Source organism: Triticum aestivum, chromosome 3D (assembly GCF_018294505.1).
Source record: "Triticum aestivum cultivar Chinese Spring chromosome 3D, IWGSC CS RefSeq v2.1, whole genome shotgun sequence".
In the NCBI taxonomy this organism is placed as follows: domain Eukaryota; kingdom Viridiplantae; phylum Streptophyta; class Magnoliopsida; order Poales; family Poaceae; genus Triticum; species Triticum aestivum.
The window spans coordinates 400,950,739-400,977,339 of NC_057802.1; the positions used below are offsets into that span (position 1 = coordinate 400,950,739).

General features: G+C 42.9%; 1 protein-coding gene across 1 annotated transcript in view; it reads left to right on the top strand.

The window, feature by feature from the left end:
• Window positions 1-2,610: 2,610 nt before the first annotated feature.
• The window catches only part of LOC123074751 (cytochrome c oxidase subunit 2-like), an 80,335-nt gene continuing 56,344 nt past the window's right edge, over window positions 2,611-26,601 (top strand). Inside the window, exon 1 of the mRNA XM_044497510.1 lies at window positions 2,611-2,991. Within this exon, the coding sequence (XP_044353445.1) occupies window positions 2,643-2,991 (349 nt within the window). The 5' untranslated portion in view covers window positions 2,611-2,642. The remainder of the gene's footprint in view (window positions 2,992-26,601) is intronic.

The following is a 26,601-nucleotide window of genomic DNA, read 5'->3' on the forward strand; positions in this document are numbered from 1 at the left end:
ATCAATCTGTCCCAAGTGCGGACAGGAGAAGCCAGGTTGGATTACGACATTGAATTGAATTGAGTGGCCCCTTCCCTTCGCATCACAGCATCAACCCTGATCACCTCACTTTACGTCAATATTGGTGAGCATGCCACAAGATGTACAATTTGATTGGTTACTCAAGTGTCTAAGTGTAAGTTTCAAGTATTCTTCTTATGATAGACTGAAGGCTTATCGGCGCGCGAAGGTTCTCTGGATTGGTTGTGGTGAGCGCTGGGCGAAGGATTGTCAGTGTAAAGCTACTGTTCAACTCCATGCTGTTCAGGAAATGGTGGAATTATCGCGGAGTATTGCTGCAGGCTATTCTATGTTACAGAACCATGATGACTTTGCTTTGGATCTAAGGGTCCTCTTCGCTGAAGCTAATCAGAAATCTCCTGCACTCCGTTCCATTCAGTTAGCTTGCTCAGTAGTCCATAATTTTGATGTTACCCTCTTTTCTTGGTCGACTTGGGCAGCACTCATTCCTTTTTGAATGCATCATTGGCATCTCATATTGAAGCTAAAATTGTCATCTCCTGAATTTGTGCGTGCATCAATTTCCTTGGTCAACGTAAGTCACCTTTCCCTTTTCCTTGTTTTCGTCATGCATCGATTCAACATTCGTTGGACTTTGTAGCTTCAAGGACATAGTCATCCTCTCAAGATTCTAGTCATGATATTGCTTAAAAAGAAGCCCGACTTACCTATATTATCAAAGGACCCAGTCGAGCCCTAACTAGAAAAGTGCATGGGTGACCAAATTTAGGACGAAGTAGGCGCGGAAGACCCACATGCAATGAAACATCCCTCACGAGTTCCAAACCTGACCTTCTTTAAGCTGCTTCGACTACGGGAACCACAAGGAAAACGAAACACGAGCGGGAATGTGGGACTGGGTCCTTCCATATAGTTGGCTTGATGGCCCTTGTGGACAGAGTTTGTTCTCATTAGAGAATTGACCTTAGAACTTTGTGATCAAGACCCGTGGTTAGTCCAGTAGAAACTTGATCTCCGGAAAGGAGGTCCGCTTATTTACTTATCTGAAAAAGCAAAAGGTAGGTAGGCTGTTTCAGAGAAGAGTACGTGGGTTTTCACATAGCCGGATATGAAAAGAGACCCTAATGAGCAGCTTTTTTTTATTCGTAAACCCTTCTTTCTGTGCTTATGGAATCAGCCAGTGGCAGGTCTTGGCGATTGAATTCATCCCGTTTTACTTTGTTGAGTGCGATCTGGTATTGACTTGCCCTTATTTTCCATCGATCGGGTAGTTAGTTAGGTCCCGCGGACAAGAAGTCCTATATACTGAAATAAGAGGGACTCCTTCCAGGCATCGCCGTTAAGGTGCTCTTTTGATAGATTTCTATACCTTCCCCTCCCTTTCCTCTGTATCCGGGCCTACGCGAACAGCTGCTTGCTTATCGAAGAAGTCTGCTCACATGATTGGAATATGGCTCCCGTATGCATGCTATTCTGGGACTGAGGAATGCCTTTCTATGGTGGACCCTGAGGTCGGACTCTTGCTGCTTGATTCAAAACCGGATTCAATAGCAGCAACATATTGATGATGGTGCCTGAACTACCTATTCTATTACCTTTTGGGAAGCCCCAAAGCCACATCAAGCCCTATGCTATGGGTCAAGGTACTCTCGAGACCGTCTGGATTGAAGACTATCAAGCACCGTAGGTGGTACCAGCATTCCCTGTCGATAGGGCATTCCAATCTCTGGGTAGCTGCCCGCCCTACTTCATTCCTATCTCCTTCGGCATCAGCCCCATGTACCCCCTTAAACTAACCACTTGAATTGATCAGGATTTGTTAGTTTGAGTGCATTTTCTTCCAAATCCAATCAATTTCAAGAAAAGTATCGAAAAATCCCGGGGTTAGGCACCTTTTTTCAGTGAAATCTTGTTTTTTCCCGCATTAATTAGTTATGGGAGAATCCTTGCTTCCTCAATGCTCTTGCCTTCGCGGTCCTATTAAAAGAGACACAAGAGGTTTTAGCACCGACATCTTTGGATCAAAAGATCATTCCATCCTAGAACCAACACGATGACTTCTCCTTCCCGATTTGAAATGGTGATGAATATGAAATTAGGAATATATATGGACAGATGAATTGTGCGTCATGGAATCCGGATCATTAAAGAGGTAGTGTAGATATTTGTCTAAGTGTGATCTTCTTATATCCCCACGAACTGTTCAGCTTGATAGACCCAAGGGGAAATAGAATCTCGAAAGGAACTTTCTTGTCCGTAGCCCCGTTGGAATCGAGGGCTTGATATCTCATTGGCATGACTAATTGATGAGGCCGACTGCCTAAGTAGTACTCACGAGGTCCTTGGTTTCTTATTAGTCTGTTTCTTTCTCTTTAATAGTATGGTATCCAGGTTCACCTATGTTTTTCCGTTGTTGCTCTTCAGAAAACGCGTATAGTAAGTAGTCTTCTTCGATGGGACAAACGCTCCAGTGTATGCGTTACGAGGCAACTAGCATTTTGTCATGGAAGTTCGTGAAAGAATGTTCTTGTTTTTCGTTGGAAAAACCAACGCCGACGTCAAGATCAGTCTCCTTTCCTTTCTTTTTTCGGGGGCAGAGCTGAAAAAGATGGGAAATTCCAATGATTCTTCGTTCATTATCATGTCGATTCCTCACAATCACTCTTTGTGATGCTGCGGAACCATGGCAATTAGGATCTCAAGACGCAGCAACACCTATGATGCAAGGAATCATTGACTTACATCACGATATCTTTTTCTTCCTCATTCTTATTTTGGTTTTCGTATCACGGATGTTGGTTCATGCTTTGATTGTTTATGGAACTACTATCGAAATTATTCAGACCATATTTCCATGTGTCATTCTTTTGTTCATTGCTATACCATCGTTTGCTCTGTTATACTCAATGGACGAGGTATTAGTAGATCCATCCATTACTATCAAAGCTATTGGACATCAATGGTATCGGAGTGCGCCTCTTTACAAGGGTGATTTAAGTGCAACGAAATGTACTGGTGGTTCGCGAAGCATCTGGCTTACCGGTCATCTCCCATTCCCGTCGTCGAGAGACTAAAAGAACTATAGCATGCCAGAAATGGGGAGTTGAGGTGGTTAGACCATACCCCAAAATGCTCCCAGCATAGGAGCCTATGGTTCCATTCTTGTTACTGCTAGAGGTGACCGATTCTCGTATCTGCTGATACAAGAGATTCTTTCAAAAGATAACCCTAACCCCTGGGTGGGCGAAAGATGGAGACAATACTGCCGTTGAAGCGCAAGGGTGAGCAGCTGTCTGGTCAGCCCTTGCTTTCTCAACTTGAGCAGGAAACTTCCAACCAAATAGGAGGGAGGGGCACTCTCAAATAGGAATGCTAACATAAAACGCGTGCTCTTGAGTGTCAATTCCTCTTCTGACCGAAGTGAATAACAAACATCCCTTCCATCTGGACGCTGAATAATGAGAGAATCGTAGAAGTTATCGGAATCCGGGGCTAGAGTCTTTGGCTGAACATCCACAGATGATCGATTCCCTGCGCTAGCAAGTATTGGATTGGAGTGGGGGTTAGTTGGCTCGCCATATGGTATAGATCGATAGATATATTTGATACGTCCTATAACATGGAGATGGAGATAGCCAAACCTCTTTCTCGAAAGGCAAACCCTCTTTATCATCCAACACAGGATCTCCCTATGGAATACCACCATTGTCTTTCTCCATCTCACTCAATAGTATATATCGGTATAAATAGCTCAGCTCACGAAATAGAGCGAGCAAGAGCTCGAACTTGGTAGGAAAGTTTGGATAAGTCGACTCGACTCCTTAGTGCAGCGTACACTTGCTTCAGCAAAACGAGGCTCATCCATTTGTTTTGATCCGAATCACACTCTAGACCAGCTCTTCTTATAGAGAAGGAACTCCACTTTGACAGTCATACGAGAGGGAAGAGACTCAAAGTTGATGAGAATAGTCAATTTGACCGGTATCACGAATAGCAGTTTTAGTAGAAAAGGGCGTTGGTGATTGAAAGGATTTCTCCTCGAACCACTAGTAACTATGTCAGCTTTTGTCATTCTGATGATACTGAATCGGATCAATATTTGGAATAACAATATTTGATCTATCAAATTGATTCATCATCGAGAATGGAATAGTATAACATAGGAAACTTTTCAAAAACTTCCACGCCGGCTAAGCGCGGGAACCATCCGTTAATCCGTGTGAACCAAGAAGAGAAAATAGAAGCTTTTTACACGACTGTCTAGCCAATCCAATAGGCTTTTCTTTCGTATAAAAGAAGTTGAAAACGAAACAGAGATAGAAGAGCATAAGCCAACTCTGCATGGAAAGCCCCTCTGGTCAAGAATTTCAGAACAAACTAGTGAAAGAATTCAGGAATCATTATCAGCTGATGGAAGGAAGGCGCGGGTCTACCACCCCTTTCAGTAGCCGAGGCGCTCCGAGCTTGCGTCTCTCACATCCCCAAAAGGAAGAGTTGGTGGATCGGGTCGAAGAGTTCGTTCCGTCATCAATTGTCAATAGTAAGTACTCTAGAGCTCCAAAATGGCTTGCAAGCGAGGAAACGACAGCACAGGTTTCCTAGTGCAACGGCATTCGAGTAATAAAAGGGAGACATACACACTTTTTTGTTCCAATTCCATGTTTTTTTGCAGTTTGTTAAGGGGAATGAGAAAACAAAAGAGTTTCTTCGATCAAATCTTGGAGAACACTTTGCATTCCACTACTTCCACCTTGATTTCTTGGCTTTGATGTTGTTATCACAATCAGGTTGCCATAACACGCATTGCTATGTTGAGACAACATGATCTTGAATTAGGATTGGATTGCCTTATCTTATTAGTAGGAAGAGGTGAAGTTCCCTTTTCATTTTCTAGGGAAACAGTACCTGCATTCCCGTGAGCTTTTCCTATCCCATTGCTCTCTATTCTCTAATTCCCTTAATCAAACAAAGTTTATATACCCTCTGATTTGGGGATCCTTCTTTTCTGCACCCTTTTCTTTACTTCCCATTGGAGTGTACGGGGCCATTTTGAGATATGGGATAGGTCCGTTTTCATCAACCAGCAGGAGGAAAGCTAGCACATTTACCTTAATCCATTTCACTACCGAGAAGTTTGATGACTTCTCACCTTCATAACATACTTACCAAACCTAGTAAGGGATTTTGTACCTTAATCTAGTGAAAGGTGCACATCCGATCCCTAATCTAGCTCTCTGTGCAGAAACCCATTGGCAAAGAAACGGGTTGATTCTTCGGTTCAAGTGATGGTGGGGGATCAAGAAGAGTGCCTATGTGGGGTTTGAACTTGGACACGGGATTAGCTTAATTTGGATAGTTCATTTTATCACTCCACTAGGCCCTTGGCCTTTCTCCCCATGTGGATGGATGATAAGAAAAATGCCAATCGAACCAAGTAAGGGCTCCGCGTGAAGCATATTATGTAGATCTAGCTGACAATAATAACCGAGATCCTATACAAATAACGCATTAGCGACCCCTTGGATAGAAAATTCATGCTACTTGACTCACCATCACTCTTTAGAGACATTCACGAAAAGCAAGCTTACCAATAAGAAACAGTTGGCATGGCAGTATCTTCTATATCTTCTATAATGAATATAATGTGCACACCTAGCTTTAACCAGATAAAATCTAGTACAGCGGGAAGGATGTCATATTTCTGGTCCACTACTTAGACTCTACGAGGGCTTTAGGTGAGGAACTACTTATCTCCCGAGGCACCCTTCTCCTGAGTCCTACCCAGCTCAAGTTTAAGAATGCGCACAACCCCAAGGATAGGTAGAGGGGGATCTTTTTCTGTTCAGTGCCGCCTCTTCCTCGGCCACTCAAGAAAGGGATTTGCTTCTTCTTATAGGTCCTTGAGAAAAAGAAGAAAGATAGGAAAGGAATTAGGGCGTTGCCGAAGGCAATGGTCCAGCTTGTGTAAATGGATTTCATTGTTTTTTTAGATTCCACGTAGGCAGGCCAGTCTCAACATAGGCTAAGGCGCCATTAGAGGCTTCTTTCGATAAAAAGAAGCTAATAGAAGAAGAAGGCTCAAGTGCCAGTCAGCCAGAGGAAACAAGTATGGTGTTCATCCTCATCGATAGGCTCGTCCTTTGCTTCTGCATTATTCTGAGCTTAAGGCGGACAGGTGGGTTCTCGGGCATTACATTATGTTACCTCGGGCGGAGAAGTCAACAGCAATAGGGGTGGTTTGCACCATGTCTATCCACCGAAGATACGAGGAATCTTCTTATTTATTCTTAGGGTGAATCTTGCCAATGCTTCGGGTTATTCAAGGCTTCGATAGACATTGGGGCGTCGATGGTAACTTTATTTTAAGAACAGAATGATAGTATAGGTTGCTATTCGAACAAGCCACAACAGACTTTCCCAGACCCTCTTGTTTGTTCAATCGCAATCTCACTACATCGAAATAGTAAAAAAGGTGTCACCTAACTCAGTTCGAGGGATGGATGGAGCTTTCTTGTGTGTATCGACATGTCACATTGCTTGGTATCTCCTCGCTTTCAAGTCTTGATGATGTTTTAGTAGCTTCGGGTAGGTAGATGTAGACAAGTACCTTTGATGTTTGAACTTATTCGCGATTTTTCTTTTAGCAGAGCTTCCTTTTCCAAGTATTATCTCTATGGAACGAACCAATTTGGAGTTAACCAAAAATTGCATATAAAAAGAAAACAGAATGAAAAAGATAGTTTAAGCCATATCTTCCCTGGATGGCGGAGTCTACAAAAGGGTGGGAGCATAAAATGTAGGTGAGTCAATTGCATGTGGCCTTCAAGTATTTCGTATTGTAACAATGTTCGATCGGCATCCAAACAAAGGTGCATGTACGGTTTCTAAGGGATACAATTTTGTCCTAATCATCGAGAAAGATGAAATAAGTTGATAGCGCGATCTCGTACTAACACATACTCTCTAAATATTGAAGAACTTGCATGCGGCCTTCAAGCCACAACCGCGGTATGACTTCTGATCTCAGACTTTGGTTTGGGGGCTGCTGGCCCCTTCGCGTCGACAAGGAAACTGTGGACGACAATGGGTTTAGAATTCTAATAGAACGAGGAGGCTATCCAACAAATAGAGGAAAGGGCAGAAAGGGAAAAAATTAAAGTCTAAGCGACATATGGCACGAAAAGGAAATCAATTTCGGTAAGACTTGATCTATCATCAGATTCTTGCTTTTATCAATGGGGGGGGGGACTTTTTATAGTTATCATTGTGATAGCTGCTTTAGTAGTAGATCCCTCTTTGATCGTTACAGATCAGGTTAGGCAAGCACTACTTGAAGTGATTCTGTCACTTTTACAATATGTTTTGATATATGGGGGCACGCTGATTGAAGAAATGGTACCGGCCCTCTGGGGGCAGGAGCGATGTGGGACCGTGGGCACAGGGGGGCTTGAAAGTCCTTCCCGTTCGGGGCAGGAAACATGCAAAGCCCCACACATTCATCTAATCCTATCATCTGATAGTGATAGTGAGAGCGTTAACCAAAGGGGTGGGAGCGATGTACCTCCTTTAACTAGTGACTTGAACCGACCGGCTCAGGATCAGGAAGATATTAGGCGATATGCCAAATCCATAAAGGATTTTCGAATTGACGAGCAATTCGAGAATTTCAAAAGGAATGATTCCACTTCTCCGCTCTATGATCAATTATGTGCCTACGTCGGAGATGCTGATGTTGTCAAAAACAAGTGTATCCGAGAGATCTCGGTGAACTTTCATTCAACATACGCTGGGTTAATTGATTTCATCAATCAGACGGATGACACTAAAGGGAAAAGAAGAGTTATATTTGATCTTATCAAGCTTCATTTTCAGGATGAGCTTGATAAGATCCCACCCGAACTACAACAAAATGAAAATCAAGAGGAGGAATGAATGGTAGCCATCATCATCATTCTCTTTTTCGTTAGAAAGATAAAGGGCTTCATTTGAAGAGTTAGTTGGCCGGCCTACCGGCCCGCAGATGTAGAGAAAGAGATAGAGGTTGCCTCTCTTCTGGAACTGCAAAATCAAAGTCGCGATCAGATAGGTATCTATCCGGACGAAAATCCGGAAAGCGCTGATTCAATCCCGGCTCATGACACGCGAGGTATGCTCGCTAGCAGAAAAAAAGAAAGGGAAAGATGTAATATGCGTTTATGTAGCTATCGGTCAAAGAGCATCCTCCGTGGCTCCCCATACCAACATCTCAGCTGGTCGCTCCAGCTGCAAGCTTGGAAGGAGATCCTCCACGGTATGTATGTTTTTTCACACATAAACTTACTTACTTTGTTATGCTTTTCCACTGGTTACTTTTTTTAACACATTTTTATTAACATGCCATATGTTTCATCTTATGTTCTAGACGGAACAGAATGCAAAATAAGGTATGCCATCTTGCAGACATATCTCGAATGTCTAATTATTTTTGACCGATGTATAATGTGGACATACATGTATTAAACCACTACTCTAACGGCTATAATAAGGTTTTTACCGCCTGTTGTGACCACATCCGCGCAACCAATCGGTGATGCCGCTGGCACGATCGCAGCAAACTGTGCTTGACGAGCGTCATTTTTACTTATTTATTAGCGGGATTCTTCATTTGTTTTTAGTTTATGTTGTGATGGAACGCTAAATTATCTATCCTTGAGTGTGATTGACATGTATTGACATTATGTTTGTTTCATACCTCCTATATCTTTGCCTCGTACATTTATTATATTGACTGCAAATTGAAATCTGCGTTACCTACTTGCTTGCGATGACAACAAGCAAAGATTTGCTTGTATAGTAAATTGTTCATATACTTATTTATAATCAACACTTTTCTGCAAGCATTAACTTTATGCAAATAACTGAACGCCAAATGGAACATTTATTAGCCATAGAGAAACACGTGGGCTCAGTTGGTGAGGACTCAAGAGGCCAAGGATGAAAGGTAGCCATGTTGACAACGTGATCGGGAAAGGCGTGAGGCTTGCGAGTATTATCCCGTGTGCGAGTAATCGTAGGATGAGTGGATTGAGTTGATGAAATGGGGGCTGATGCTGTCGGATAAGTGGAAGTAGAAGGTGCTGGAGTTAGTGGATCAGGACCAGGGATCAAGGGCTGCTGTACTGGGTCCGCGGGTTGAGCAGGTAGGCTAGAACCTGAGGAGGTATAGGTAGGCTTACTGAATTGGTAATCGATCGGGCAATTCATTAAACGATATCTGTATTATGAGTACCTCTTCTGAACCATACCGCTCTTCTGGTAAATGGTCTGAATCAGTAAAAAATGAGTTCCTTCTTCAAATCCGTCGGTCACATCCGCCCTGCTGTCTCAATCGGTCGAACTGTATTGGTCAACTATAGGAAACTGGCTTGGTAAAGGTCAACGGTCCTGTTCAAGCATTGGCACATAACGGGAGGCTGGCTCAGTAGATTAGTTCTTTAGTTTAGGAGTGAATGCTTTGCTTTCTTTTCTTTGATTTACTCGCTCATGAATGCCATCAAAATAGTAAATAGAAAGAATTTCAAATCACCAATCATACATAATATGCAATTCTTGTGAACGAAAGAGATATCCGATTTGAGAGTCAGGACCTTAAAGCTGATTATGGTGAATCCGGTGATAAGACTGGCAAAGCTTCTTTGCTCTAGGTAGAGGCGGCTGTGCTTTTCATTTCTTTGATCTTTCCGCGAGGGCCTCCGCTTTCCTCGAGGGAATACGACGAGCACTCATCTCCAGCATTCAGGTGGTCCTATCATCTCTATTTCCTCCCGACATTTCCTTCTCTAGTCAGGGAAGCCATAATCAGTCAGTAAGAAGTATATCTATAGGGAGTTTCTAATAAGAGAACTGGATGTGCGAAACTTGTGTCAAGAGGGATGTAGAAAGGAGAAAAAGCATAGTTCAAACTAGCCTCGTCACAAAAAAAGCCCATGATCAAATGTCTTCTTTGAGGTGGCACAAAGACAAAAGTAATTAGTTCAACAAGGCCGATGATAGAAGGGCTGGGCCTAATTAATTGTTCTGGTATAGAGATGAATGAGAGGATGGAGATAGCGCATTGAATGGTTTGAGGAAGTAGTTAAACAATGATAAAATTTTGCATAGATAATGCGGGATGAAAGTTCGATATGTTCCTAAAAATATGCTAATTTGAAAGGTAGGAATTTTTATGGTGACCTATGAAATATGAACTCAAAAATGCCAACCTCGAGAGGAGTAGGCGATCTCACTGCGTAATGCGGAAGTGCCCGTCTGGTCGAAGTAAGAAATAGCATTAGATACTAGTCAAACAGCAGACCCGAGCATATGGAGGACAAGTGGAAAGTGGATTCCAGGTTCGAGAGGTTCCTCCGTCTGCCTCGGCTCCAAGGCGGCTACCAAGCTCGTAAGCAAGCGGTCTGTTAATGATACTTAATGAAAAAGAGATCGGCTCTTGGTGATATATTTGGTTATAATAACACATTCCTTAGGTTAGAAACCGATTCAATTGACTACTTACTGAAATGAAATAAGAACCCTCTTTGGGAGAAGTTCTCATTGTGATTAGAATGACCAGCATGAAAGCAATGATCTTCTAGGTCTGGCTCATAAATAGGCCTTGGCTCCGCGGCAAGTCCTTCTTAAGCATGTGATGGAGCTCAAAAATGGCGTTAGGCCGTGAGGGCAACCGATGACCATTCGGTCTATTGATAGGACAGTCACTACCGAAACCCCTTTCTATGTCCTTACAAAGATGGAATACGATCTTAAACTTAGACGAGTTGCTAACCGAAGGCAAAAACCAGGGATTTTTTGAGTATGTACCTCGATTTCCAACGGGAAATTCATATCTAATAGAGGACTAGATCGATGCTTTAATGCGAGGGTAGGGTATCTACTCGCTTTCTTGCCTTATCACGAGCTATTGAGAACGGATCTAAGGGCATCCCAACCTACAATCCTTCCTTGGTGCCCCATTCCTATCTTCTTTTCCAGATCCTTTTTTTACATTGAGCAGGTCCTTTATCTCCCTAGCTAAGGTTGGTACAATCCCTCTATAAGTATTTGTTAGTGGCTTCTCCCTTTGTAAGATAAGTGGGTCAATTGGGCCAAAGCGGAAGAGAAACCAATATCTATTGATGGCGAGCCCGGATAATTGAAACAAGCAAGATACCATCTCTTTTTTAACTGAACTGAACAGAGCAAACCTCAACTGATGCGGCCAAAGAGCAAGTGGACTGAACTGCTCTCCCTTACTATGAATAAAACGGAGAGTAGAACTGAACACTTAAAGCTCTAATTACCAGCATCTTTGGATACGGAGACCGAGGAAGAGTTCCTCCAATCTCTTTAAACACACTCTAATTGGGGGTCCAGATTCCAGGTCGGAACCCACGTTATCCCTTGTTTAAGGGGAAAAGATGAGATCCATGGCATATACCTCGTAACTAACAAAGGCAGACCCGGTTTAATGACACCTTTCACAATATCATTAACCCGAACCTCGTCCTCAGCAGTCAGAGGCGTGATAATGGACGCGAACGTCCTCTTATACTAAATATCTTTTTATCAAGCTATTATGATGCTCGCTTCTCTTTGGTTGGATTCCTCTCGAAGAAGGAAATTGTGCTTCTTCAGTTCTACATTCAAATTATTGTGAGTAGATGGATACCAGGCCTTTTTTTGAGAAACTTGGTTTCGGGAACTTTGTGGGATCCTTGGTAGAGCCATTTGGAGCGGAGGGTAATCGGTTTATGACAAAGACTGTGCTTTCAAACACGACACCCAGGGGAATGGAGGCTTTGTACATAGTTGCAAGACGTTGCTCTACAATGTCTCGGTGTTGACGCTCTGTGAGGCCTTACTGCTCCTTATCTCATTTCTTTGGAAAGGCAAACGTAATCCATACGGAACTCTTGGTACATTTCTTTTTCACTCTCGCCCCAACGAAAGCACACAATGCAGATCCATGCATGGGAGCTAGTTCAATAGGCCTCTCGGTGAAATCGCCTACTTTACTTTTTATACGAAATTCATTGCACGTAGATCTTCCATTTATTGGGAATTCGTTCGATGACCGTCTGATTCTAATTCACTTCCATCCTTTAGCCATGTCTCTTGATCGATACCATCCACGTGTCTTTTATTCTTTCTAAAAATAAAATGCATTGCGACTTCCTCTTTTCTGATTTGCATTCAAGTAGATAAGAGAAGCTTGTGGGGATCGTCAAGAACAAACTTAGACCTGTTCATATTTGTGCCTGCACAACTGAAGAGGTCAAGAGCAATAGGCCCATACGGATGCACTCACCTTGGCCCAGGGTTGGCCCTTGAAAAGGATACAAAAATATGAGATAGAGTGGAATTCTTTTCGCTATTGCATTCCCTGTAGATCGGTTCAGCCAATTTCTTGTAGCATACATTCGAAGATAAAGCATTTATCCAATCTGCAGCTGTACGCTGAGAAGGAAGGGGCAGCAGACCCGACCGTTGCTCGTACTCGTTTTTCTATGGAAGGTCCCGAGTCAGCTAAAAAACTAGAAAATCAACAGCGATCGATCTCAGGGATCAGCCCATCTGATCTTTTATTTGATTGGGATTGCGGTTTCGCTGGGCTTACTTTCTTGATGAGGTTTAAGGTATAGCAAGTAAGGCGATGCCTCCTCCCTGATTGCAGAAATTGTTGACTTTAGAAAAGGTTCAACAAGAACTATAGAAATAAAGGAGCTTCTCCAGTTCCATAGGTCAAGGTACAATGGTAGAACTTGTCTCCTTGAATGGCTACTTTGGGAAGACAAACCTCTCCCTCGCTTATCGCATGGCCGTCTTTCCCCTCTACGAATGCCCAAGGTCGATTTTGAAAAACATTCCCTCCGGCTATAGGCCGAAACCACGCTCAAGTGCTTCTATAAGTTATTTTTTACTTGAAAGCCGGTTGCTTTTTTTATGATAAAGCCGCCTCTACTATGCTCGCCATCAACTGATAATGGTTTAGCTTCAGCGGAAGGATGGGGCATCAGGAGAACATGGGGGGAGGAAGTAGCTACGCCTAACTCAAGATCTAGGAAATGCTTAGTAAGGTATCCCCGGTATTTACTGATTCTTGTTGTCCCTATATATCTGTAATGATCGCTCTGGCTCTGGGCCGTATGATCTTCGGGATGCAGAATAGGGGATCGCTTGTAAAATGAACCAGCTTCGTATCAACGAATCTTCTCCGTTCTTATTTTGACATGTTATATTATTTCCTAGGAGGAATACAATGCTCTTCCGTTCTTTCCAATGACAAACAGGAAGTCAGGTTTAAAATGTTATTCCGTGTTGGTAACTTAATTTGGGTCTGGGAGGCCGAAGCTACCGATCAAGCTCCTCTTTCTAAGCTAAGTTCCTATGCATTCATATGAATGAAAAAGCAAATGAATCAACCTTACCTTTCCCTTAATGTTTGTAACGTAGGCATATGTTAAGCAAATGGATTTTTGTTCTGTTTCAGTACTTGCTTACTACCTTTCTAGTTGACAGGGACAGGCCTTCGTGGGAGAGTAGAAATAAGAGAAGAATGAAGGCCAGAATAAGGAGTTATAGAGAACCCTGTCGTGGGAGTTAATGAGTTAAGCCAAGGTAGGTAAGTAAAGATTGGAGTGATGGGAAAGACTATCTCTTTCCTGTAAATGAATGTGTATAAGCCTACCTGACTGTGAGACCGACTGGTCGAACAGAGACGAAAGTCGGCCATAGTGATCCGGGAGTCCCGTGTGGATGGGCTCTCGCTCAACGGATCAAAGGTACGCCAGTGATAACAGGCCGATGACTCCCAAGAGCTCTTATCGACGGAGTCGTTTGGCACCTCGATGTCGACTCATCACATCCTGGGGTTCAAGAAGGTCCCAAGGGTTCGGTTGTTCGCCGATGAAAGTGGTACGTGAGTTGGGTTTAGAACGTCGTGAGACAGTTCGGTTCCTATCTACCGTTGGTGTTAAAGGGAGAACTGCGAGGAGCCAGCCCTAGTACGAGAGGACTGGCTGGGTCAACCTGTGGTGTACCGGTTGTTATGCCAAGAGCAGCGCCGGGCAGCTAAGTTGGTATGGAAGAACTGCTGTGCCGTGGGAAATCCTTCTCTATACAAGTTCTCGTACGAGGTCTTTGAACAGAACTTCGATAGGCGAGAGGTGTAAGCACCGCGAGGTGTGAAGCGATCTCGTACTAAACGAATGGAAATTGACAACAATAAAAAAACATAACTTAGAAAGAGAGGTTCTGAAAGGTAAAAGGACTGGAAATCCCAAAAAAGCACCCTTTGACTCGAAATCGAATTTGTGCTAGTGGTTCGAATCCACAACAGAACAACGAATGAATGAAATGAATGAATGTGGGCGGTCCCCAAACAACAAGTGTGTGATCAGAAGCCTTTCCTTTAGCTGTTTATACAGGAACGAATCAATCAAGTTTCTACTAAAACAGAACTATAGAATCAGTCCGTCCGGTTAAGCATTGGGGAGCTAATAGGTCGAACGGAGTGGTGCCAGAGCTCTAAAGTGGCTCTAAATATCCATTTCTTTGATTTTCCTATGTGCTTTTTAGGCGGCTATCTATATTAGCCAGAAAGCACTTACATTTGAGACCGGGCACTTCGTCATCACGTGGAGAAGAACGAACGGACATTTCCGATCTTTTGTATTCGATTCGGATCTCTATTCAATGTGTTTTCAATCCCCTAACCTCCAAGGGATGAGACGCCCACGATACCCAATAGTGCCAGCCAAACCAAGCTAGTACACCATCCAGCCAAAATAAAACAAAGGAAAAGAAATAGAACGTACCTCCTTAAATAAATATCTCACCTATCAAACTCAAGCAAGAGTCGAACCGCTAGCTTTTTGTGGCCATGGGAACCGACTGGGACACCCTCAAACCCCCTTTTATTCTAAAAAAAGGGATCGTCACTTCTCGTATAAATGGAATGGAATTTCTCGAATTTCACACAGGAGATCATCCTCAACAAGGCCTTGTGGGCTGCTGTTATGTACACATACCTCTTCTTGGTGTGGTGGAGCGATATACGAAAAATAGATGCTAAGCCTGCAATGTCCGATAACGGGGCTTCAGTAGTGAATCTATCGGCACCACAGCAGTGGCATACAACTTTGGACATAAGGGCTGGTCCCGTTACCTTTCGGAATGGGGGATCCCCGTTGGCAACAACCACGGTAATAGTTGCGGAACTACTGGGCCAAGAGAGGACAACCTGTTGTTCCAACTCCTCCTTCTTCGCTTCGGGGACGGAGGTCCTACGGTAGGTAAGAGCACGCACAATCACTTGACCGAAGGGGACCAGCGCTTCTACTCCTCCACCGAGGAGCCATTCTTGCGAGAAGCAAGGGATGTCGTGAATGGTAGGAGGTCAAAGAAAGAGAATTGACCTCTGAATACAGTGATCCTATGATCTAGATAGACTCCGTCCTTTTTTTAGATAAGGGTGACTCAAGAAATTGGGGGTGGGACCTGCTGGCATAATGCAGGATGGACGTGGGAATTCGAGGTCTCATGAACGAGTTTTTTTTCGTTGACAAACATACTTTCCGGTCTTTTTATGGATCCTTTTAGATCTATGGGCCGGCCGTTCACATGAGCATAGGGAATATATACTCGAGCCTTCGACTTGGCCCCTGGCAGGATAGGTGAGGAATCACTCTTGAGATATGATCTATTGGGGCCTACAACTTCGCCAAAGCCGACTAGCATCCCTTTCCGTGGTGAACTGGCCGTCCCATACCTTCATTTTGTCTCATGTGTGTTGAACATTGTCTTCCTCGGTTCCAGCTTCACTGATGTAGGTAGGGCTGGGCGAGAAAGGGTCCCCTCTTGCCTATTAGTAAGCGGGCCTTCGATTCCACCGGGGTCTTACGGTCTCATAGAGGGGGGAGAACTATGATGTCTACTACGCAACCTTCTTCTTGTAGACGTTGTGGGGCCTCCAAGTGCAGAGGTTTGTAGGATAGTAGCAAATTTCTCTCAAGTGGATGACCTAAGGTTTATAAATCCGTGGGAGGTATAGGATGAAGATGGTCTCTCTCAAACAACCCTGCAACCAATTAACAAAGAGTCTCTTGTGTCCCCAACACACCCAATACAATGGTAAATTGTATAGGTGCACTAGTTCGGGGAAGAGATGGTGATACAAGTGCAATATGGATGGTACATATAGGTTTTTATATCTGAAAATATAAAAACAGCAAGGTAACTAATGATAAAAGTGAGCGTAAACGGTATTGCAATGCGTTGAAACAAGGCCTAGGGTTCATACTTTCACTAGTGTAAGTTCTCTCAACAATAATAACATAATTGGATCATATAAATACCCCTCAACATGCAACAAAGAGTCACTCCAAAGTCACTAATAGCGGAGAACAAATGAAGAGATTATTGTAGGGTATGAAACCACCTCAAAGTTATTCTTTCGGATCGATCTATTCAAGAGTCCGTAGTAAACTAACACGAAGCTATTCTTTTCGTTCAATCTATCATAGAGTTCGTACTAGAATAACACCTTAAGATACAAATCAACCAAAACCCTAATGTCACCTAGATACTCCAATGTCACCTCAAGTATCCGTGGGTATGATTATACGATATGCATCAAACAATCTCAGATTCATCTATCCAACCAACACATAGAACTTCAAAGAGTGCCCCAAAGTTTCTACCGGAGAGTCAAGACGAAAACGTGTGCCAACCCCTATGCATAAGTTCACAAACGGAACCTGCAAGTTGATCACCAAAACATACATCAAGTAGATCACGTGAATATCCCATTGTCACCACAGATAAGCACATGCAAGACATACATCAAGTGTTCTCAAATCCTTAAAGACTCAATCCGATAAGATAACTTTAAAGGGAAAATTCAATCCATTGCAAGAGAGTAGACGGGGAGAAACATCATAAGATCCAACTATTATAGCAAAGCTCGCGATACATCAAGATCGTACCACCTCAAGAACACGAGAGAGAGAGAGAGAGATCAAACACATAGCTACTGGTACATACCCTCAGCCCCGAGGGTGAACTACTCCCTCCTCGTCATGGAGAGCGCCGGGATGATGAAGATGGCCACTGGTGAGGGATCCCCCCCTCCGGCAGGGTGCCGGAGCAGGGTGCTGATTGGTTTTTGGTGGTTACAGAGGCTTGCCGCGGTGGAACTCCCGATCTATTCTGTTCCCCGATGTTTTTAGGGTATATGGACATATATAGGCGAAAGAAGTCAGTCAGGGGAGCCACGAGGGGCCCACGAGGGTGGGGGCGCGCCCAGGGGGCAGGTGCGCCTCCCTGCCTCGTGGCCACCTCGAAGCTTCCCTGACGTCTACTCAAAGTCTCCTGGATTGCTTCTGTTCCAAAAATAACTCTCCCGAAGGTTTGATTCCGTTTGGACTCCGTTTGATATTCCTTTTCTTCGAAACACTTAAATAGGCAAGAAAACATCAATTTGGGCTGGGCCTCCGGTTAATAGGTTAGTCCCAAAAAAATATAAAAGTGTATAATAAAGCCCATAAACATCCAAAACAGATAATATAATAGCATGGAACAATAAAAAATTATAGATACGTTGGAGACGTACCAACATCCCTAAGCTTAATTCCTGCTTGTCCTCGAGTAGGTAAATGATAAAAACAGAATTTTTGATGTGGAATGCTACCTAACATATTTATCCATGTAATTCTCTTATTTGTGGTATGAATATTCAGATTCGAAAGATTCAAGATAAAAGTTTAATATTGACATAAAAGTAATAATACTTCAAGTATACTAATAAGGCAATCATGTCTTCTCAAAATAACATGGCCAAAGAAAGTTATTCCTACAAAATCATATAGTCTGGCTATGCTCTATCTTCACCACACAAAATATTTAAATCATGCACAACCCCGATGACAAGCCAAGCAATTGTTTCATACTTTGGTGTTCTCAAACTTTTTCAATCTTCACGCAATACATGAGCGTGAGCCATGGATATAGCACTATAGTTGGAATAGAATGGTGGTTGTGGAGAAGACAAAAAAGGAGAAGATAGTCTCACATCAACTAGACATATCAACGGGCTATGGAGATGCCCATTAATAGATATTAATGTGAGTGAGTAGGGATTGCCATGCAACAGATGCACTAGAGCTATAAGTGTATGAAAGCTCAATAATGAAAACTAAGTGGGTGTGCATCCAACTTGCTTGCTCATGAAGACCTAGGGCAATTTGAGGAAGCCCATCATTGGAATATACAAGCCAAGTTCTATAATGAAAAATTCCCACTAGTATATAAAAGTGATATCATAGGAGACTCTCTATCATGAAGATCATGGTGCTACTTTGAAGCACAAGTGTGAAAAAAGGATACTAACATTGTCCCTTCTCTCTTTTCTCTCATTTTTTTGTTGGGCCTTTTCTCTTTTTTTATGGCCTCTTTTTTTATTTAGTCCGGAGTCTCATCCCGACTTGTGGGGGAATCATAGTCTCCATCATCCTTTCCTCACTTTTTTATTTACTTATAACTCAAGTATTACAACTCAATACTTAAAACAAAATATGACTCTATATGAATACCTCCGGCGGTGTACCGGGATATGCAATGAATCAAGAGTGACATGTCTCAAGATAATGAATGGTGGCTTTGCCACAAATACGATGTCAACTACATGATCATGCAAAGCAATATGACAATGATGGAGCGTGTCATAGTAAACGGAACGGTGGTAAGTTGCATGGCAATATATCTCGGAATGGCTATGGAAATGCCATGATAGGTAGGTATGGTGGCTGTTTTGAGGAAGGTATATGGTGGGTGTATGATACCGGCGAAAAGTGCGCGGTATTAGAGAGGCTAGCAACGGTGGAAGGGTAAGAGTGCATATAATCCATGGACTCAACATTAGTCATAAAGAACTCATATACTTGGTTCAAAAATCTATTAGTTATCAAAACAAAGTATTACGCGCATGCTCCTAGGGGGATAGATTGGTAGGAAAAGACCATCGCTCGTCCCTGACCGCCACTCATAAGACAATCAATAAATAAATCATGCTCCGACTTCATCACATAACGGTTCACCATACGTGCATGCTACGGGAATCACAAACTTTAACACAAGTATTTCTCAAATTCATGACCACTCAACTATCATGACTCTAATATCACCATCTTCATATTTTAAAACAATTATCAAGCATCAAACTTCTCTTAGTATTCAACGCACTTATAAGAAAGTTTTTACTAATCTTGGATGCCTATCACATTAGGACTAATTGCACAATTAAAGCAAATTACCATGCTGTTTTGTAGGACTCTCAAAATAATATAAGTGAAGCATGAGAGAACAATATTTTCTATAAAACAAACCACCGCCGTGCTCTAAAAGATATAAGTGAAGCACTAGAGCAAAAACTATATAGCTTAAAAGATATAAGTGAAGCACATAGAGTATTCTAATAAATTCTGAATCATGTGTGTCTCTCTCAAAAGGTGTGTACAGCAAGGATGACTTTGGTAAACTAAAATCAAAGACTCAAATCATACAAGACGCTCCAAGCAAAACACTTATCATGTGGTGAATAAAAATATAGCTCCAAGTAAAGTTACCGATGGACGAAGACGAAAGAGGGGATGCCTTCCGGGGCATCCCCAAGCTTTGGCTTTTTGGTGCCATTAGATTTACCTTGGGGTGCCTTGGGCATCCACAAGCTTAGGCTCTTGCCACTCCTTGTTCCATAATCCATCAAATCTTTACCCAAAACTTGAAAACTTCACAACACAAAACTTAACAGAAAATCTCGTGAGCTCTGTTAGCGAAAGAAAACAAAACACCACTTCAAGGCACTGTATTTAACTCATTTTTATTTATATTGGTGTTAAACTTACTGTATTCCAACTTCTATATGGTTTATAAACTATTTTACCAGCCATAGATTCATCAAAATAAGCAAACAACACACGAAAAACAGAATCTGTCAAAAACAGAACAGTCTGTAGTAATATGTAACTAACGCAAACTTATGGAACTCAGAAAATTCTTAAATAAATTTTTTGACCTGAGAAATTTGTCTATTAATCATCTGCAAAAAGAATCAACCTAAAATCACTCTCCAGTAAAAAATGACAGCTAATCTCGTGAGCGCTAAAGTTTCTGTTTTTTACAGCATGATCATAAAGACTTCACCCAAGTCTTCCCGAAGGTTCTACTTGGCACAAACACTAATTAAGACATGAAAACACATCTAAGCAGAGGCTAGATGAATTATTTAGTACTAAACAGAACCAAAAATCAAGAAACAAAAATAAAATTGGGTTGTCTCCCAACAAGCGCTATCGTTTAACGCCCCTAGCTAGGCATGATGATTTCAATGATGCTCACATAAAAGATAAGAATTAAAATATAAAGAGAGCATCATGAAGAATATGACTAGCACATTTAAGTCTAACCCACTTTCTATGCATAGGGATTTTTTGAGCAAACAACTTATGGGAACAATAATCAACTAGCATAGGAAGGCAAAACAAGCATAACTTCAAGATTTTAAGCACATAGAGAGGAAACTTGATATTATTGCAATTCCTACAAGCATATGTTCCTCCCTCATAATAATTTTCAGTAGCATCATGAATGAATTCAACAATATTACTATCACATAAAGCATTCTTTTCATGATCTACAAGCATAGAAAATTTACTACTCTCCACATAAGCAAATTTCTTCTCATTAGGAATAGTGGGAGTGTCATAAGAGACTCGAATACTATAAATTGTTTCCACATTAAAAGAGTAATGTTCGGAAAAGGGGTAATCATAATCATGACAAGTTTTATAAATATAATCATCACTACTTTTTATAGCATAAGTATCATCACAATAATCATCATAAGTAGCAACTTTGTTCTCATCATAATCAATTGAAACCTCTTCCAAGATAGTGGAATCATTACTAAATAAAGTCATGACCTCTCCAAATCCACTTTCACGATTATCACAATAAGATTCAACATCCTCCAATATAGTGGGATCATCAATTCCTAAAGTTGATACTCTTCCAAACCCACTTTCATCAATATAATCATCATAAGTAGGAGGCATGCTATCATCATAACAAATTTGCATATCAAAACTTGGGAGGCTAGAAATATCATCTTCATTAAATATAGCATCCCCAAGCTTGGGACAAACATTAATTGCAGCAAATATATTCTCAAACATGTCATTCTCATCAAACATAGCATCCCCAAGCTTGGGCCTTTTCATATCATAAGCATAATCACTCTCATCATTAATAGTGTGGATAGCACCAATAGTATAGCAATTATCATCATCACAATGAGTAATAGGAGCAACATCATTTGGGAGGGATACCTTTTCACCTTTGCTTCTCCGTCTTTTCTTTTTCTTCTTCACATTATGTGTGGGTTCAATCATTTTTTTGGAGCTCCTTATTAATGAGATTGGTTGAATAGAAGGCTCCTCCTCGTTACCTGATTCATCATAAGAAATAATAGGAGGATATTGGGAAGCCTCTTCCCTTTCATTAGTATTCTCTTCATCCTCTATTTCTTTTCTTTTCTTTATATAATTGGCAATATAAGGATTTTCAATGCAATTCACCGCACAATACATCAAAATTTCTTCTAGATCAATATCGAGGAATTTCTCAAGGTTATATTCTGGAATATGCTTAGTTATACGTTTCATTTCTTCATAACCCAAAAGCAAACTAAGTTCCTTATGATGTGCAAGGGAAATCAAGTCATCACAATTTTTGGACACAATTTGATCATGAAACAATTTACATTTGAGATTTAAATGACCATGTTCATTGCAAAGTTCACAAGTATGGCGAAGAAATTTTAAATTTTCAGCAGAAACATCTAGCCTTTCTTGTAAACATTTAGTTTCCAAATACTTATGCCTCTTGCAAAATCTATTTTCCCTAATTGGTGTGTACTTGCAAGCTCTATGTATTCCATAAAAGTTGACATTCTTATAAGAGACATTTTCATCATGACTAGTGCAATCATCATTAGTACTATGGATATTCAAAGAGTTCATACTAACAACATTGCAATCATGCTCATCATTCAAAGATTTAGTGCCAAACATTTTATAGACTTCTTCTTCTAGCACTTGAGCACAATTTTCCTTTCCATCATTCTCACGAAATATATTAAAAACATGAAGCGTATGAGGCAAACTCAATTCCATTTTTTTAGTTTTCTTTTATAGACTAAACTAGTGATAAAACAAGAAACAAAAAGATTCGATTGCAAGATCTAAAGATATACCTTCAAGCACTCACCTCCCCGGCAACGGCGACAGAAAAGAACTTGATGTCTACTACGCAACCTTATTCTTGTAGACGTCGTTGGGCCTCCAAGTGCAGAGGTTTGTAGGACAGTAGCAAATTTCCCTCAAGTGGATGACCTAAGGTTTATCAATCCATGGGAGGTGTAGGATGAAGATAGTCTCTCTCAAACAACCCTGCAACCAAATAACAAAGATTCTCTTGTGTCCCCAACACACCCAATACAATGGTAAATTGTATAGGTGCACTAGTTCGGCGAAGAGATGGTGATACAAGTGCAATATGGATGGTAGATATAGGTTTTTGTAATCTGAAAATATAAAAGTGAGCCTAAACGGTATTGCAATGCGTTGAAACAAGGCCTATGGTTCATACCTTCACTAGTGTAAGTTCTCTTAACAATAATAACATAATTGGATCATATAAATATCCCTCAACATGCAACAAAGAGTCACTCCAAAGTCACTAATAGCGGAGAACAAACGAAGAGATTATTGTAGGGTACGAAACCACCTCAAAGTTATTCTTTCGGATCGATCTATTCAAGAGTCCGTAGTAAAATAACACGAAGCTATTCTTTCCGTTTAATCTATCATAGAGTTCATACTAGAATAACACCTTAAGATACAAATCAACCAAAACCCTAATGTCACCTAGATACTCCAATGTCACCTCAAGTATCCGTGGGTATGATTATACGATATGCATCAAACAATCTCAGATTCATCTATCCAACCAACACATAGAACTTCAAAGAGTGCCCCAAAGTTTCTACCGGAGAGTCAAGACGAAAACGTGTGCCAACCCCTATGCATAAGTTCACAAACGGAACCCGCAAGTTGATCACCAAAACATACATCAAGTAGATCACGTGAATATCCCATTGTCACCACAGATAAGCACATGTAAGACATACATCAAGTGTTCTCAAATCCTTAAAGACTCAATCTGATAAGATAACTTCAAAGGGAAAATTCAATCCATTGCAAGAGAGTAGAGGGGGAGAAACATCGTAAGATCCAACTATTATAGCAAAGCTCGCGATACATCGAGATCGTACCACCACAAGAACACGAGAGAGAGAGAGAGAGGGAGAGATCAAACACATAGCTACTAGTACATACCCTTAGCCCCGAGGGTGAACTACTCCCTCCTCGTCATGGAGAGCGCCGGGATGATGAAGATGGCCACCGTTGAGGGATCCCCCCCTCCAGCAGGGTGCTGGAATAGGGCCCCGATTGGTTTTTGGTGGCTACAGAGGCTTGCGGCAGCGGAACTCCCGATCTATTCTGTTCCCCGATGTTTTAAGGGTATATGGACATATATAGGCGAAAGAAGTCAGTCAGGGGAGCCACGTATCGGTGTACAAAAGTAGGGGCTCTCCTTTTGACCCCTTTACTTGTGCACGGGCAGTCAGAGCCATGCGCCACGGCCACACCTAGCAGGGCAGAAGAGGGAAGCCGGAGAGAAGCCAAAGCGCAAGACAAACAAGACAACGCCAAGGCCAAGAACCCAAAGAGCAGAGGGGCGAAGCAGGTTCCCCAGGCAAGACCCTTGCCGGGGCAGCCTCAGCAGCCCCGGCAAGAGCCTTGCCGGGGCAGCTCGCCCAACACCAGCGGAGTGAGCCACCCTTGAGCCCAAGAGTTCCAAACGCCGCCAACGACTACGTTGGAACCAAGGCTCGGGAGGCACCTCCATGGTGGCATGCAGATCTTTGTCAAGATCATAAACACACAAGATCAGATGAGGACCAGAAGACGGCGAGTGTCGGTGTCAAAACCGGCGGATCTCGGGTAGGGGGTCCCGAACTGTGCGTCTAAGGTCGATGGTTGCAGGAGACGGGGGACACGATGTTTACCCAGGTTCGGGCCATCTCTATGGAGGTAATACCCCACTTCCTGCTTGATTGATCTTGAAGAATATGAGTATTACAAGAGTTGATCTACCACGAGATCGTAATGGCTAAACCCTAGAAGCCCAGCATGTATGACTATGGTAATGAGTATTCGGTCCTATAGACCTAACCCTCCGGTTTATATAGACACCGGAGGGATCTAGGGTTACATGAGGTCGGTTACAGAGAAAGGAATCTTCATAGTTGATCGCCAAGCTTGCCTTCCACGCCAAGGAGAATCCCATCCGGACACGGGTGCAGTCTCCGGCCTTCATGTCTTCACAGCCCACCAGTCCGGCCCATGGATAACAGGCCGGACGCCCGAGGACCCCTTAGTCCAGGACTCCCTCAGTAGCCCCCGAACCAGTCTTCAATAACGAGGTGTTCGGCACACAGATTGTCTTCGGCATTGCAAGGCGGGTACCTTCTCCAAGTAATGTATTCGGTCGTTGATTCAATATCGCTCCCCTCGGCTTCTGTGCGCTAATAACTTCAGCTTCCATGTATCGAGCGAGTGCGGAAGGTAAGGGTATTTTTACAAATAACACCCCGTCCAGGCAAGGAAGAGCGTCTATTTAAAGAGATTGGATCTTAGATCCATTCGGCGCCACACGGAGAAAGTCCCCGGAGATTGCCAGGATAAACCATTCCAACATGGCTAGCATTCCCAGCTCCTCCTCCCGTTCCGGCCCAGAGAAAGGCGAGTGGGAGAAGTGCTTTGTGTCCCACAGTCAATTGGCGAAGTTGCAAACACAGGGATTTCTTCCTCCGACGGATCTGGTCCCTGTTCGAGCAGGGCTGGCCTCTTTTAATGGCAAGACTCAGGCGAAGGACTTCCCCAACCCATCCGGGGGGGAGCGAGTGTGTTTCGTCCCCTTTTTGCTAAGAGGCGTCGGATTTCCAATCCATCCACTCCTTCGAGGGCTTCTGGAATACTATAGCCTCCAGCTGCACAACTTCACTCCCGCCTCTATCCTGCACATCGCATGTTATGTCGCTTTATGCGAATTATTTCTGGGTGTTGAGGCCCATTTCAAACTGTGGAGAAACACTACAAAAAAATACACTTCCGTGATGATACGTGTTTGTCACAGTAGGTCGCATTTTCTGTCATGCATGTACATCCATGACGATTTTATGACAGAATCAAGATAGTCATACCTGTGCTGTCGTAGAAGTGTTCCATGACATTACCAAAATTATCATCACGGAAGTGTCGACTTCCATGACGATAAATCCCGCGTCACAGAAGTGGTTTCGTCAAGGGTGACCGACACGTGGCATCCACCGTAACGGAACGCCGTTAAGCTATCGGGTCGGGTTTTGGATCCGATAACCCGTTAACAGCCCCGACCAATGGGGATTTTCCACGTGTAAAATCATCATTGGCTGGAGGAAACACGTGTCGGCTCATCGTTGGGACAGATGTCATCCACTCATTGGACAGAAGGCGCCTATGATATGTCGACACGTGGCACGGCCCAACAGAGGCCCATTCCTGTGAAAAGGTCAGCCCGTTTGACTTGGTCAAAAGGTGGCGGGCCGGCCCATGTAAAGCCTGTTAACGGCATGTTCGCATATAGCCCATTTACAGCCCGCTAACCCAAGGCCCGTTACGCCCTATTCGAATTAGGCCCAGTAGCGTCATCTGGGCTACCCAATATGATTCCAGCCCGTTTTCATTTCTGGCCCATGTATGGCCCATGACGTCTTTCGGCCCATATGAGGCCCTATGTAACTCTTGGCGTATTAATGGCCCGTGGTGAAACTGGCCCGTAATGAACAGTGTATCACTTTACACCCACTAACGGGCCGTGGAAACTGGCCCGTAATGAACAGTGTATCACTTTATAACCATTAATGACCCGTTATCCGTTGGGCCGTTTCCAGCCCATGTTATCTTTTGGCCTTCTCAGAGCCCATTTATTCTTGGGCTCATTTCCAGCATTCGTTTACTTACGGCCCGTTACTGTCATTTTCTGCTTGTGGGCCAAATTCAGCCCGTGGTTACAGTCGGCCCGTTTGTGGTCCGTTAATACATTGGGCCGTTTTCATAGCGTCATCAAATACGGCCTATTAACGATGGCCCGTTATGGTCGGCCCATGAACGGACGATTCCAACTCTAGCCCGTTTATGGCCATAATGCGGCCTGTTATTGGCCCATGTTTGGCCGATCGATCATACTGCCCGTATAAGGCCCATTGATGATACGGCCCGTAGAAGGCCCATTGTTTCTACAGCCCGTAGAAGGCCCATTGTTTCTACGGCCCGTAGAAGGCCCACTGTTTCTACGGCCCGTAGAAGGCCCACTGTTTCTACGGCCCATAGGAGGCCCAGT